The sequence below is a fragment of the Mustela putorius genome, unplaced genomic scaffold (genome assembly GCF_011764305.1).
Source record: "Mustela putorius furo isolate JIRA1106 unplaced genomic scaffold, ASM1176430v1.1 tig00537293_pilon_pilon_pilon, whole genome shotgun sequence".
Lineage (NCBI taxonomy): Eukaryota > Metazoa > Chordata > Mammalia > Carnivora > Mustelidae > Mustela > Mustela putorius.
The window spans coordinates 2,473,143-2,485,950 of NW_025422431.1; the positions used below are offsets into that span (position 1 = coordinate 2,473,143).

At 55.1% G+C, this 12,808-nt stretch overlaps 2 protein-coding genes across 3 annotated transcripts; both read left to right on the forward strand.

The window, feature by feature from the left end:
* Positions 1–341: 341 nt before the first annotated feature.
* On the forward strand, positions 342–11,015 carry MPV17 (mitochondrial inner membrane protein MPV17). 2 transcript variants are annotated; one of them, XM_004765416.3, is made up of 8 exons: positions 343–439; positions 946–1,020; positions 7,901–8,016; positions 8,222–8,314; positions 8,422–8,517; positions 8,753–8,785; positions 9,033–9,085; positions 10,075–11,015. In XM_004765416.3, exons 2-8 carry the CDS (start codon positions 951–953, stop codon positions 10,142–10,144), a joined length of 531 nt encoding a protein of 176 aa, XP_004765473.1. In that variant the 5' UTR covers positions 343–439; positions 946–950; the 3' UTR covers positions 10,145–11,015. The 2 variants fall into 2 exon arrangements, with proteins under 2 accessions (XP_044929856.1, XP_004765473.1); XM_045073921.1 differs by lacking the exon at positions 8,753–8,785 and having other exon boundaries at positions 342–439.
* Positions 11,016–11,167: 152 nt separating this feature from the next.
* Positions 11,168–12,775, forward strand: UCN (urocortin). Its single transcript, XM_004765415.2, has 2 exons — positions 11,168–11,968; positions 12,223–12,775. The coding sequence occupies exon 2, from the start codon at positions 12,236–12,238 to the stop codon at positions 12,614–12,616; it is 381 nt and encodes a 126-aa protein (XP_004765472.1). The 5' UTR covers positions 11,168–11,968; positions 12,223–12,235; the 3' UTR covers positions 12,617–12,775.
* Positions 12,776–12,808: the final 33 nt, after the last annotated feature.

Sequence of the window (12,808 nt, forward strand, 5' to 3'; positions counted from 1 at the left end):
AAGGCTAGTGAAGAACCCAGGGACACTGAAAAAATAACGCACCTAACTACGGCTCATCGTTTCTAAATTGATTTTCGAGACTGAGAAGGGCATCAGCACCTTGGCCAGTTCCGGGGTGCGGTAGCAGTGAGGGTCTATCCAGGTTAAGAAGCCAAGCCTTCGGGGGAGAAGGGGCATGAGGAGGCAGAGTTGGACCCAAGTGGGAACTATGGAAGGCGGGACCCTCACCGAGACCCCGCGCGGTCCATTTCAAAAAGGGGTTGCTCACACACGGACAGCTGAGCAGTTCTCCGTGAGTATTACGCTCGGTCCACTCCCACTCCAACCCCGGCTGCGGTGGGCGGGGGGAGTTCCGGGGGAAGTCGGACGGAAGGGGCGGGACTTGCGGAGGAACTCCTTCCCGGTCGGGTCACGTGGGAGGGGCTGGAGGCGAGGGCAGGTGAGTGCCGGGCGATCCACCTTTCAGGGCTCAAATCGTCGCGTGCCTTTAGTACCCAAAGCCCATGTGATGACCTGTCCAGGTCCAGAGAATGACAGGCCCTATTTCCGGTGTAGAGTTGGACTCAGGAAGGATACGGGCTGGTTCCAACTAAGTGAATCTGGTGACCGACCAGACTCTGGGTGAAAGCCAGAGCAAACCTGCCATTATGAAGTATCTCGGTGTGGAAGGAGGAGGCCCCCAGGTGGCCCTGCTTCAGAGATGGGGTGGCGGGTGGCTGCCACCGAGATTCCGCAGCCGCCTACAGCCTTCCTCTGTGACCTGATTGTCTAAGGCGATCCCTGTGACAGGAAGCTGTCCAGGAAGCATCCCTTCTGAGGCCTCTGCCCCTCTAAGACGTATTGGAAGCGGGCCGAGGAGAGGGAGTGGAGACAGGGAAAAGTCAAGGGTGTCTTTAATTGTGGGGAGCGGCAGGGGGTGACCCCCCTCTCCTCTTGGCTTGACAGGAATCATGGCACTCTGGCGGGCATACCAGCGAGCCCTGGCCAATCACCCGTGGAAAGTACAGGTCCTGACAGCTGGTGAGTGAATAGACCTGAGCAGGACCAGAGCAGGCTGATTTGGGAGACAGAAGCTCACCCCACCACACCTTCCTCATTTTCTGCTTCTATTGAGCCCCCTTGAAAGGTTGGCTGTCTCTCATCCGAAGTTGTCCCCAGTCTTTTGGTGGGTGGGCCCCCAGGGCTGTTCTTAAGGAAGGGTTTTACCTGCTGTAAAGTAGGATCTGAAAGTCCTCAGAAAGCTTTAATCCCTTGGGGTTAAAGGCATTGCCCCAGGAGACCTTAACTTAGAAAGCTAACAATAGCAAATGTTCGTCTAACATATTAACAGTGTGCAAAACACTTTCAACACATTATCTCATAGCTCTGACAAAGATCTGTAAGCTAGGATCCCTTGAGTCCACATTAGATTACACACCTATTAAATGCTGAGATCAGAACTCTTACCCCAGTTTATTTTTCTTAGTTGTTTTTTTTTTTATTCATGAAATAATATCTTAACATAGAAAAGAATAGTTCAGACAGGTATGTAAGGTTTAAATAGTATTAAAACTGATTATTCTTGGGACGCCTGGGTGGCTCAGTTGGTTAAGCAGCTGCCTTTGGCTTGGGTCATGATCCCAGCTTCCTGGGATCGAGTCCCACATCGGGCTCCTTGCTTGGCAGGGAGTCTGCTTCTCCCTCTGCCTCTGCCTGTGTTCGCTCTCTCTCCCTCTCTCTCTCTCTCTCTTTGACAAATAAATAAAAAAATCTTTAAAACTTAAAAAACAAAAACAAAAAAAAAAACCTGATTATTCTTGTATCAGTACCCAGCTTGAGAACCCTTGAGCACCTTTCCTTAATTCATACAAGCCAAGAAATAACTGGTTTCCTGAGTTTTGTTTATACCACTCTTTTGCTTTTCTTATAGTTTTACTACCCTTTTATGTATCCCTAAATAATATACTAATCAAGGATTTATGTTTACTCCAAATCCAGTGAGTGGCTAGTGCCTTACAAACGTAACCCAGTGACTTAACCTGTATTTGTTACCATCTTTACTTTGCACATTAGCTAAGAAGTGAGGGATGGCACAGAGATACGGTAAGTTTTACAGGGAGGGGGGACTAGAAGCTCTGAGACTTGGGGCAGTGCAAGAGTGATTGGGTTAAGATGGGATCTTGCCTATGTTTAGACGAAGGGAAGAGGATTCTAGGGAGGACCATGGGCTTCTTCAACAAGAAGACTATTGAGTGGTAGGCTATGGAAGCCGGAGGAACAGCAAGCCTCTTACTGGAACAGCCCCACTTCAGCCCTAGAAACTTCATTGGGTGACTGGCCAAGGGATGGACAATTTTGCCCCTCCCTGGGCCCCTCTCCAACCTCTGTGCCCAACCACCCCATGTCCTCAGAGTGTCCATCAGCCTGCATGACTCACCTGGTTGCGTGTGTGGTGACTCATTCTGGACTGTGTGGCTGAGATGGGACTGACACGCTGGGCCCTTTGCCAGCCTCAGACTCCCTCGGGGCCCTTCACTGCTGGACGGAAGTTTCCCCCTCATGGCATCAAGAATAGAGAGAGAGAGCTAGTCCTTGTGTCTCCCTACCCAAGGGGTGTGCAGTGGACACAGGAGCTGGCCTTCAGAGGGGCCCTCACGCAGATACATGGGCTATGCTGGGGTGCTGGTCTAGAAGCACTTTCTAGGAAGCACTTTTCTCAGACTTCTTCCCTGCTGCTAGTGTATTCGGATCAAACTGCAAATAAAGGGAGGAGGTGGGTCTAGCTCCCCAGGCTGATCTTAGATCCTAGCGCAGCTTCGTAAGGCCCCCTGGAGTAGCTCCTCCCCCGGGGGTAGTGTCCTCACTGGAAGACAAAATAGGGATTTCAGACTTGGAATTAGAAGAGCAGGATTTGAATTTAAGAGTCGTAGCCCTCAGTAGGTGCCTGAAGAGAGATAAGTAAGTGAGTAAACCTCTTGGAGCCTCAGTTTCCTCGTTCAGGAATTGAGTTTAGTTAGCCGACCTCCCAGAGTTAGTGTCAGGGTTATCTCTGTGAAAAGGCTTTAGAAATTAAGAAATGCTTAATAGACACAAAGGCTCCTGGGCTTGGCCCTTTCCATGAGTATTGTTAACCCACACACAGCAAGCTGTTCTTTTTTTCAGACTGATCTATTTATTTTTTAGAGAGAGAGAGTGCGCTTGCACAAGCAGGAGGGGCAGAGGGAGAAGGAGAGAGACTCTCGAGCAGACTGCACGCTCAGAGCAGAGTGTGATGCAGGGCTCAATCTCACGACCCTGAGATCATGACCAGAGGCGAAATCAAGAGTAGGATGCTTGGGGCGCCTGGGTGGCTTACTGGGTTAAAGCCTCTGCCTTCAGCTTGGGTCGTGATCCCAAGATCCTGGGATGGAGCCCCGCATGAGACTCCCTGCTCAGCGGGGAGTCTGCTCCCCACCCCCCCGCCCCTCTGTCTCTCTGTCAAATAAATTAAAAAAAAAAAAAAGAGTAGGATGCTTATGCTTAACCGACTGCGCCCCCCCCCAGACACCCCAAGTGGTACTTTTTCTAGTGGTGTTTTGGTTGTATTTGTTCCATTTGTCTTAAATTTGAACATGGGTGACTCTCAGCCTTGGTTCTCCAAGTAGCAGGGCCTGAGGCTTTGGTGCAGGTACTTTGTAAGGGGTAGGAAGTTGTCCCGTGGGGGAGGAGGGCGAGCCAGTATGAGGAAGATCGGATTGCATACTGCTTAGGGCCCATGGCTGCTCCATCCTGTAAAGCTGACTGAGAAGCTCTTTGAAATGCCTCTGAGGACGACAGGGGAGAATAGCCTTTTCCGGAGAAAAGAAACCTTTACCCACCAGCTCTCTTCCTCCATTGGTCAAACACGTGGAATGTCGACACCCTGTGTGTAGCCCCCGGTGAGGCATCCACTGCACAGCCCTGGGTAGGACCCAGGTTGAGCTGCCGTAGTGGGCGGAGTCAGGGATTAGTGAATCAGGATCCGAAATGGTTCAAGAGAAGTGTCTGATAATGGTTGACCAAGCTAAAGTCAGGAACAGAGCATGCTGGGAAAAGGTCCACTGTGTGTTCCACACAGCCTGAGTCAGCCTCTTCCCGTCCTTTCTGAAGGGCCCTTCCAGTCTCCACTGGGCCCCGGGCCCAGCTCCATCCATTTTTGGCCACTCTAATCCTGCTATGGGGCAGCTGAGCTGCTGCAGACACTGGTTTCCCTGGAGTCTGAATTCCGCCAGGCGTGCGCACTCAGCAGGCAAGGGAGCATCCAGTCCTGCCCTGACACCGTAGAGCAGGAGGCTGCAGCAGGGGCAGGGGTGATGTGCACTGGGGTCCCCGTGGTCAGTGGTAGAGCTGGCACTTCCCAGTGCTCTGCCCTGTACTCGAGACTACGGGGCCCTGGGAAGCTGAGCGTAGCCCTCACTGGTTTGGCTTACATACCTGAGAAGCTGCAGAGCCCTCCATTTTGTCCCACCTTCTAGCAGTAGGACAGCTTCAGTCCAGGAATGGGGAAAGCATCCAGATCAGTCCCCCAGAAAGCACTCCCCCCTCTCTCGCTGTTAGGCTTCTGTTGCCTCTGGGGTCTATCAGAGCCGGCCCCCCGCCCAAGCAGCCCTTTAATTGTGGAGACTTCTGGGGAGGAGAGAGTCGGCAGCACCGCTGGCCCCATGCCAGTAGCTCTACCTGTCACCCAGGCCTCTGATCCTCAAGGGCACACTTCCTGCTCCCCATTCCACCTTTCTGCCCCTCAACCTTCTCATCTTCCATTAGCACTTTATTTTCTTGCAACTAAGACCCCATACACAAAAGCCACTAGAAGAACATAATAGGGGAAGTAGGGAACTAGGAAGACGGTGTGGAAGTTGAGGCTTTTCAACTAGCGGGCAAGGGGTGGTCCCAAATAGACCGGTGGCCAGAAGCCGCCTGCTCCCCACCCCCTCATTCCACTGAATCCGGTGGGGAGTGACGGCATGAGAACTGGCACCTACCCAAGGGCATGATGTCACACCTGCGCCAGTGTCTGCCTGCTGGGCTCCTCGCCCGGCCTGGCATCGGGCATCAGTGCCTGCAGCCCCTTGCCCTGCCCCATCAGGGCTCGGGCAGTACGTCTTTGCAGGTCTCCGGCTCCAAGCCCCTAGAAACAAGTCCAAGGCAGGGGGAGCCAGAGCTCTAGAAATATCTAGACCAACCAAATATGTCAGGAGGACTCCCAGAACCCAGCTGGGGCCTATTTGGGCTCTGGTGCTGGGGAAGGTGGAAGGAGGAATCTAAATGTCAGCTCTTCTTGCCCAAACTTGCTTGGGCGGAGATGCGGGCCTGCACTGGGCACTGACCAAAGCCTCAACTGCCCCGGGATTGCTGCAGGCCCAGCGCCCTGATGGCCTGTGGGCAGAGGAGGAATGGCTGGGCACGCTTTTGTCTGAAATGGACAAGGCTGCAGGGGCTCCTCCCTCTCACTGCTGCCTTTCCACCTGACGGGCATGGTCTGGATCCTGGAATCCATCTTTTTCCAAGGCTGCTGGCTCCCCGGACTGTGGTTTTCATTCCTGCTCTGCCTTTAGCTTGTTAGGTGACTGTTGGCAAGTTGGGTGACTGTTGCCGTCTCTACAAGGTGACAAGGAACAGAGAGGGTCACCTCCTGGGCAGTAAAAGACAGGAAGTGCATTAATCTAAGAAGTGTCTTTGATGTGTGGCCTTGGAGGCCTTGCTTGGGCAAGGAGTCCCCTGGGAGTGGAAGGCACAGAGGCCTCTTGGCGCCACTGACCCATAAGCCCACGTCTCTGCCCTTGCCGTGATTCCCTAGCCTCCTGTTCCTCGAGAGAAGGCCTGGGTTCAGCCCCAACTCTACTCCTTACTAAATAACCTCATCTCTTAAAGACGTTCAATGGAAGTGTGACCCCACCTCCCAGGCCTTTCGTGAGGATTAAATGCGTGAGATCCATCTGTAAACTGTAAACATTTTGCCAAAGTAGAACATCAAGCTGTTAGGTCCCTTCATTTAAGAAGTGACTGCCTTCTGTTCTGCCCTCCGCGGGCCTTCTCCGGGTATCCTTGCCTTGCCTTGACGCATGGCCACAGCAGCAAGCCCTCCCTGGGGGAGGTGAGGCAGGAGAAAGGGAGATGAGTGCTAACTGTGTGGAGCTGGGAACAAGCCTCCACTTTCACAGGTCCTCACACATGGGCCTGGGAGCTCCTCATGCCCTTCCCGGAGCAGGCCTGTTGTTTGGGACTATTCATTGGCGTTTTCCCTTGCTTGGTTTTCTGAGCACCTGCCAGGCCCTTGGTTAGGTGTGGCGTAGGATAAGAGAACAAAGATGTCTAGGATTCTCTCTTCGCCCCCTGGGAGGTCATGGCTAGCATGTTCTGGGAAGAGCCTCCAGCACTTTGAGAGTTTCAGGGAGAGGAGAGGCAGGACCACCATGATGGGTGCGCTGGGGCCCCAGAGCTGCTCCAGGGCTGGGAGTGCCAGTAGCTGAGGCCATCTGTGGGGGTCGTGGGGGTCGTGGGGGTCGTGGCGCCAGCCTTCAGCCTTCCCCAGCTGCCTGGGCAGCGGCTGCAGCTCTGGGGCAGGGCTTTGCGGTGGCTGCGGGGGGAAGAGCTATGAGTGCACAGCCAGTGTGGACGTCAGAGCCTGCTCTGTACCAAGGACTAGGGTTAAAGGATGTATTTGCCCAGTGCTGATTGAGGGCACAGGGACCATGGTGTCTGAAGGGCTGGAGGGGGGGCTCTCATTACTCAGTGATACAGACAGGTGAGCCGGAGATCATCTGGTCACTCCCAAGTGACCCTGTGTGTGTGTGTTTGCTGGAAACCATCATGCCACCATAACTGACGGGGGGCTCTGTAAATAGTGACTGTTTCTATCTTGGTTTCTGGGTGTGGGCGTCTGACTAGGGTTGCTTGGGAAAGGGGTGTCTGTATGAATGAGGGAGGGGGAAGTAGGTACAAAGGCCTGGGGTTGGGGGGAATGGCTATAATATCTATTGTCCCCCCCAGTCCGAGGTTGTGAATGGGGGGATGTCTGGGTTTACCTGATTGTGCTAGGAGGTGACCAGGATCCTACTTGTGGGGACTCTTACCAGTTCAGCCAGTCGGCTTCCTGCCTGGGACCATGTAAGCACTCATGCTTCAGAAAATGAATTATTCTTGCTATCCTTCACAAAGAGAGACCCCAAGACCAAGGTGAAGGACACTTTTCAGGGTCTCGCCTGGGACTAGGGGAGAAACCCTAGAGTTCCTTACCATTCTACACAGGATCTGTTCACAATATGATTCCTGGAAAAATCACCGTGTAGGAAGTCAAGCCACCTGGTTCTTGCCTTGGTTCTGCCACTTACTGGGTATGTGAGGTCCCAGACCTTCATTTCTATATCTCAAAAATAAGGAGTTTGGATGGAATTATCTGGAAGGCTTTTCCAGTTTTTTTTTTTAAGGTTTTATTTATTTATTTGACAGACAAAGATCACAGCAGGCAGAGAGAGAGGAGGAAGCAGGCTGCCCGCTGAGCAGAGAGCCCAATGCAGGGCTCGATCCCAGGACCTTGGGATCATGACCTGAGCCAAAGGCAGAGGCTTTAACCCACTGAGCCACCCAGGCACCATGCTTTTCCAGTTCTGATAGTCCATGGTTCTCAGTGCCAAGCACCTTAGGTTCCCCTTCATCTGCAGTTGCTGACTGTGACTTCCCTTTCGGACTCTGGGCACAGTCTGTGGGTCCTGGACTGATGAAGGCTGCTCAGCTCAGTTTCTAAAATGACACTTTGAAGTGGCAGTAAAGGACTGGCCATTTGCCCCAGAATTTATCTCTTAGGCTCTAAGGGTCAGAGCCTCATTCAGGGACTTCCTTCCGTCCCTGGAATGGCAACCTACCTTCAGGAGGTATCCTGACAACACCTGTGTACCCTGCGCAGGGTCCCTGATGGGCCTGGGTGACATTATCTCACAGCAACTGGTGGAGAAGCGAGGTCTGCGGGGACACCAGGCTCGCCGGACCCTGATCATGGTCTCCCTGGGCTGTGGCTTCGTGGTAAGTTCTGTCTACAGTGGGGTTGCTGGAGGACTGGACGGTGGTCTTAGTTCCATGTCATTCTTCAGTTTCCCTTGCCCTCCCATGCATCTAAGCCAACCTTAGATAGGATTTGGTTTCTAATCCTTGAGAGAGGAGCATTGTGATGCAAAAGCCAAGCGCTCCCCTTGCCACACACTCTGTTCTCTCTGGGGTTTACTTTCAGGGCCCCGCCGTAGGAGGCTGGTACAGGGTCTTGGACCGTCTCATCCCTGGCACCAGCAAGGTAGACGCGCTGAAGAAGATGCTGTTGGATCAGGTGAGCAGAAGGAAAAGGGACTTGGGAAGCAGGAGCTGGCATGGCGGGGCAGGGAGTGGGGGGCTGGGGGATTTCTGTGCTCACAGAACTTTAATTTCTCTCCCCAGGGGTGCTTTGCCCCATGTTTTCTAGGCTCTTTCCTCTCACTGGTAGGAGCACTCAATGGACTGTCAGCCCAGGACAACTGGGCCAAGCTGCGGCGGGTGAGCAGGGCAGGTGGGGGACGGTCTCCAGCTGGCAGCCTGGCAGTCCCCGGGGAATGAGGCAGGCTTCGTGGGGAGGAGCCGGTGGGATGCAGGCAGAGCCCCAGGCTCCAGCTTAGACGAGCTGGGGGGTGCGGTCGGAGTGTGGTCTGTGTTGGACGTGCTCTGCAGACTGGGAGGTGGGCGCTCCTTGGAAGTGTGTGCATGGGTGAGTTTGTTTCTTTTGTGTCCCCAGGACTATCCTGACGCCCTCATCACCAACTACTATGTAAGCGCTGACTCTGCAGCTGTCTCTTCTGCTTTCTTGAGTCCAGAAGTGCCCGGGGATGGGGGTCCTCCTGCCATAGAAATCCCACCCAGTTGGGATGACTCTTGTCCCCAGTGTGGGCACTGTGCTCAGGGAAACCCTCACCCGTCCGCCTTGTTCTTGTCTGCAGAAGCTGGAGGAAGGCCGGTGAGTCTGGGGGTCGGGTGAGGGAGGCAGCCCCCCAACCTTTACCTTCTTTCTCTTGTAGCTCTGGCCCGCTGTGCAGTTAGCCAACTTCTACCTGGTCCCCCTTCATTACAGGTAAGACACATCCTGACACCCCCTCCCCACTCCAGGGAAGGTGCACGGCACAAACAGCTGGACACCAAGTGATTCTCCTTTCGACCTGGTGTCACTGGAGACCCTCGCAGAACGCTGTCCTGTCAGAGTCCCTCAGACTCTCAGGCATGCTAGTCAGACCTTCTGATCCTTTAGCGAAGCTGTCCCAGAACTGCCTACTGACTCTCTTTCATCTTCTCGAAGAGGCTCCTGCTCATAGTCCCGTCTCCCCCACCGCCCCGCCTGAGCGCTCACCTTCGAAGGCAGAGCTGCAGGGCCAGTGCCAGGGCGGGTAGCGTCTGGGTTGGACGGGAAGGGAGACCAAAGAGCTGAGGAGGAACGTGGGCCCGTGAGTCCGCTGCAGAGCACTAGTCCACCTTAATAATAAGGGTAGTTGCTGAAACCACAGTGAAAACCACAGCAGAGCTTAAGATGAGTCCTTACAATTTTGGGTGGTGAAAGGGCATGGGGAACGGAAAAAGAATGAAACTCTTCAGAGGGGTGGAGTCAGCATTTACATGAATAGTGTTGCTTAATGGTCCTCAACACTAGGGTCCCTGTTATACTCTTTGCAACTAGAAAAAGGTAAATTGAGAGTAAAGAGAAGGAGATGCTACTTTTCATGGCCGGCTGGACGGTTTTGGAAGGTAGACTCTCTTAAGTTGGTAAAGGTGGACAAAGACGAGTATTTGGGAGCCTGGACAGGAGTGAGTAAGAGCCACTCTTGGCGGGATGACGGTGTTCTACTCTGAGGCTCGGAGACAGAGCTCAGACAGCCCCAGAACCCAGCCTGCTTGTCCTCTGGTCTGAGCCACATGTCCCTCCCTCAGGGCTTGAAGGAGGGAAGACCTCAGTGTAGACATTCTCAGAGACCAGCCCTCCTTTCCCGTAGCACTCGTCCAGCTCCCCACCCCCAGGCTTGCTCCTCATCCTCCATTGTCCTCACGATGCCACCCCCCGCTGTGCCGCAGGTTGGCCGTTGTCCAGTGTGTCGCAGTCGTCTGGAACTCCTACCTGTCGTGGAAGGCCCACCGGCTCTAGGCTAGCCTCACCCCGAAGTCTGTGCAGACAGTGCTGTGGCTTGACCCCAGCGCGCTCAGAGAGCCTCCTCGAAGAGGGCACATCGCTTTTCCTGGGGTACCGTGGTCACTCAGAACCTAATGGACTTAGCACCTGACTTCTTTTGAAATCATTACAACCTTTATAATGGTCTTCTCCCCACCATGTGGTAGGCACCCCATAAATGCGTCTGGTCTTGTCTGCTGGGACTCAGCCCTGTATCCCACAGTGCCATCGCCCCCACTCCTCACAGACACATCTGCTCTCTAACCTTCCCAGCCCAGCTGGAGCTCCGGCTCTTTTGGGGGCCCTGAACCTGTATATGGTGCCTCCACAGATCTGTTTGGTAATTACGTAGTCTGAAAGCTGTAGACGTGATGCGAGGGCCCCAGCAGAAACTATGGGGCAGTCAGAATTTCTAGAGCTGGGAGGAAGTCTAGAGACAGCCAATCCCTATCATCTCCTATGGAGGAGCACACTCAGGTGTGCTCACAAAAGTGAGGTGACGGTGTCCACAGCACCAGCCAGTGGCAGAGTGGAAACTTGAATCCACATGCTATAGATGAATGTTTGTGTGCCCTCCAGGATTCCTCTGCTGAAAACCTAATGCCCATGGTGATGGCATTAGGCAGTGGGACCTTCGGGGGTGATGAGGTCATGAGGGATTCGTGCCTTTTTAAAGCAGCCCAGACAGGTCTCTCACCCCTCCCACTGTAGGGGGACACAGCGAGAAGGTGCTCGCTATGAAAGTTAGCCAGCTGCTTCTCTCCTGATAGCACATCTGTCAGCGCCATAGGCTTGGACCTCCCAGCTTCTAGAACTGTGTGAGAAATAAATTTTGCTGTTTATAAGATATGGAGTTGAGAGTAGTTTTGGTATAGCAGTGTGAAGAGATGAAGGCAGGTTCCCTTACTTCCCACCAAGTGATCTTAACTGAAGGTCAAAGGAACAGTAATACTGCTGCTGTGATTCCCAGAAGAAAAACCAACTTGGCGAAAATGCCGCTTGGGGGCAAACTCTGAAGCAGATGGACCTGTCTTTTGTAGTCTGAAAGCACCCAGAGGCCAGAGGCTCTCTAATGGTGCCTCGATCAGTCTGGCCTAGAATTTGTACCACAGGGCTGGCATAAGACCACATGCATCCTGGCAGTGGGGCTGCATCTGGGGTCAGAGATGGTACCAAAGTGGGAGCCAGGAGCCAGCTGTGCTCCTGAGTGCCTTAGTTTGCCAAACTGATAGTGGGGACTAGGCATTAGGGACTAGGTTAGAGCAACGCAACCTTCTCCCAATGCCTCTGGCCCCTTCTAGAGGCCAACAGGGGGGGGGGGGGGGGGGTGTGTGCCACCGACAGCCATGAAGTCCAGCCTCTCTTTGTGCCACAGAAGACCAGGCACTTGACTGCTCTGATCTGGGGACTGGCCCTAGTCCCTGCTGGCTGTTGTTAGCAGGTAAAAAAAGGGCCTCGTGGCTCCCAGAGCAAGGTTATGCCCCAGGGGCTTCTTGCTATCTTAAGGCGGGGCCCACTTGCAGTGCTGACCCCTGGACCCAGAGTCTGGGGTTGTGAGGTGCACCCCTCCGGATCTAGCGAGCGGCCAGACTTGAGGCTGCGACTGTCATTGCTTCTACAATCAGTGCATGTTTCTCGCTGACGTCAGTCGGAGCTGTCCTGGAGCTATATAAGGCTGGCGGCGGTCCCGGGACAGACCCCGGGTTCCCCGCGGTGCCCTCAGCCCACCCGAGGGACGGAGACTGGAGGGACGGAGACTGGAGCCCCATCCCGCAGCAGGCAGACACTCTCCGGCAACCTGTGAGTGGCTCTGAGCATCCGCCCTGACTCCCTCAGCGTCAGGACTTGGCGCTCAGCTCACCCACCGCGATTCGCCCAAGGGGAGAGAGGGAGGACTGGGCTGGGCAGCCGCTGGGGCTGGAGGGAAGGTTGTGGGTACCAGCCCGCAACCGCAGGGGCGCGGCAGGGGAGCTTGGATGCGCGCTGGAAGGGGAGTGGTGCCACCTGCGACTCCCCCGCGTGCGCCTTATCCTGCGCTGCCTCTGTGTGTCCAGGGTCGGCGGCACCATGAAGCAGGGGGGACGCGCGGCGCTGCTGGTGGCGCTGCTACTCCTGGCACAGCTGCGCCCAGGGAGCAGCCAGTGGAGCCCGGAGGCGGCGGCGGCCGGAGTCCGGGACCCGAGTCTGCGCTGGAGCCCCGGGGCGCGAAACCAGGACGGCGGGGCCCGCGCGCTGCTCTTGCTGCTGGCGGAGCGCTTCCCGCGCCGCTCGGGGCCGGGCCCGTGGGGATCCCGGACCGCGGGGGAGCGGCCGAGACGGGACGACCCTCCGCTGTCCATTGATCTCACCTTCCACCTGCTACGGACCCTGCTGGAGCTGGCGCGGACACAGAGCCAGCGGGAGCGCGCTGAGCAGAACCGCATCATATTCGAGTCGGTGGGCAAGTGATCAGCGGGGTCTGCAGCCACGAGAACCTCGACCCCTGTTCCCCACCCCCGGGCCGGGTGCGCGAGGCTGGAACGGACCCAGCCCCGCGGGCTAAAGCGGCCCAGGGATGCCCGGAGCACTCCGTGCGTCACCAATTTTTAATAAAAGTGCTGAAGAGCCTTTGGCCTCGGATGTGGGGTGCGGGGAAGCACA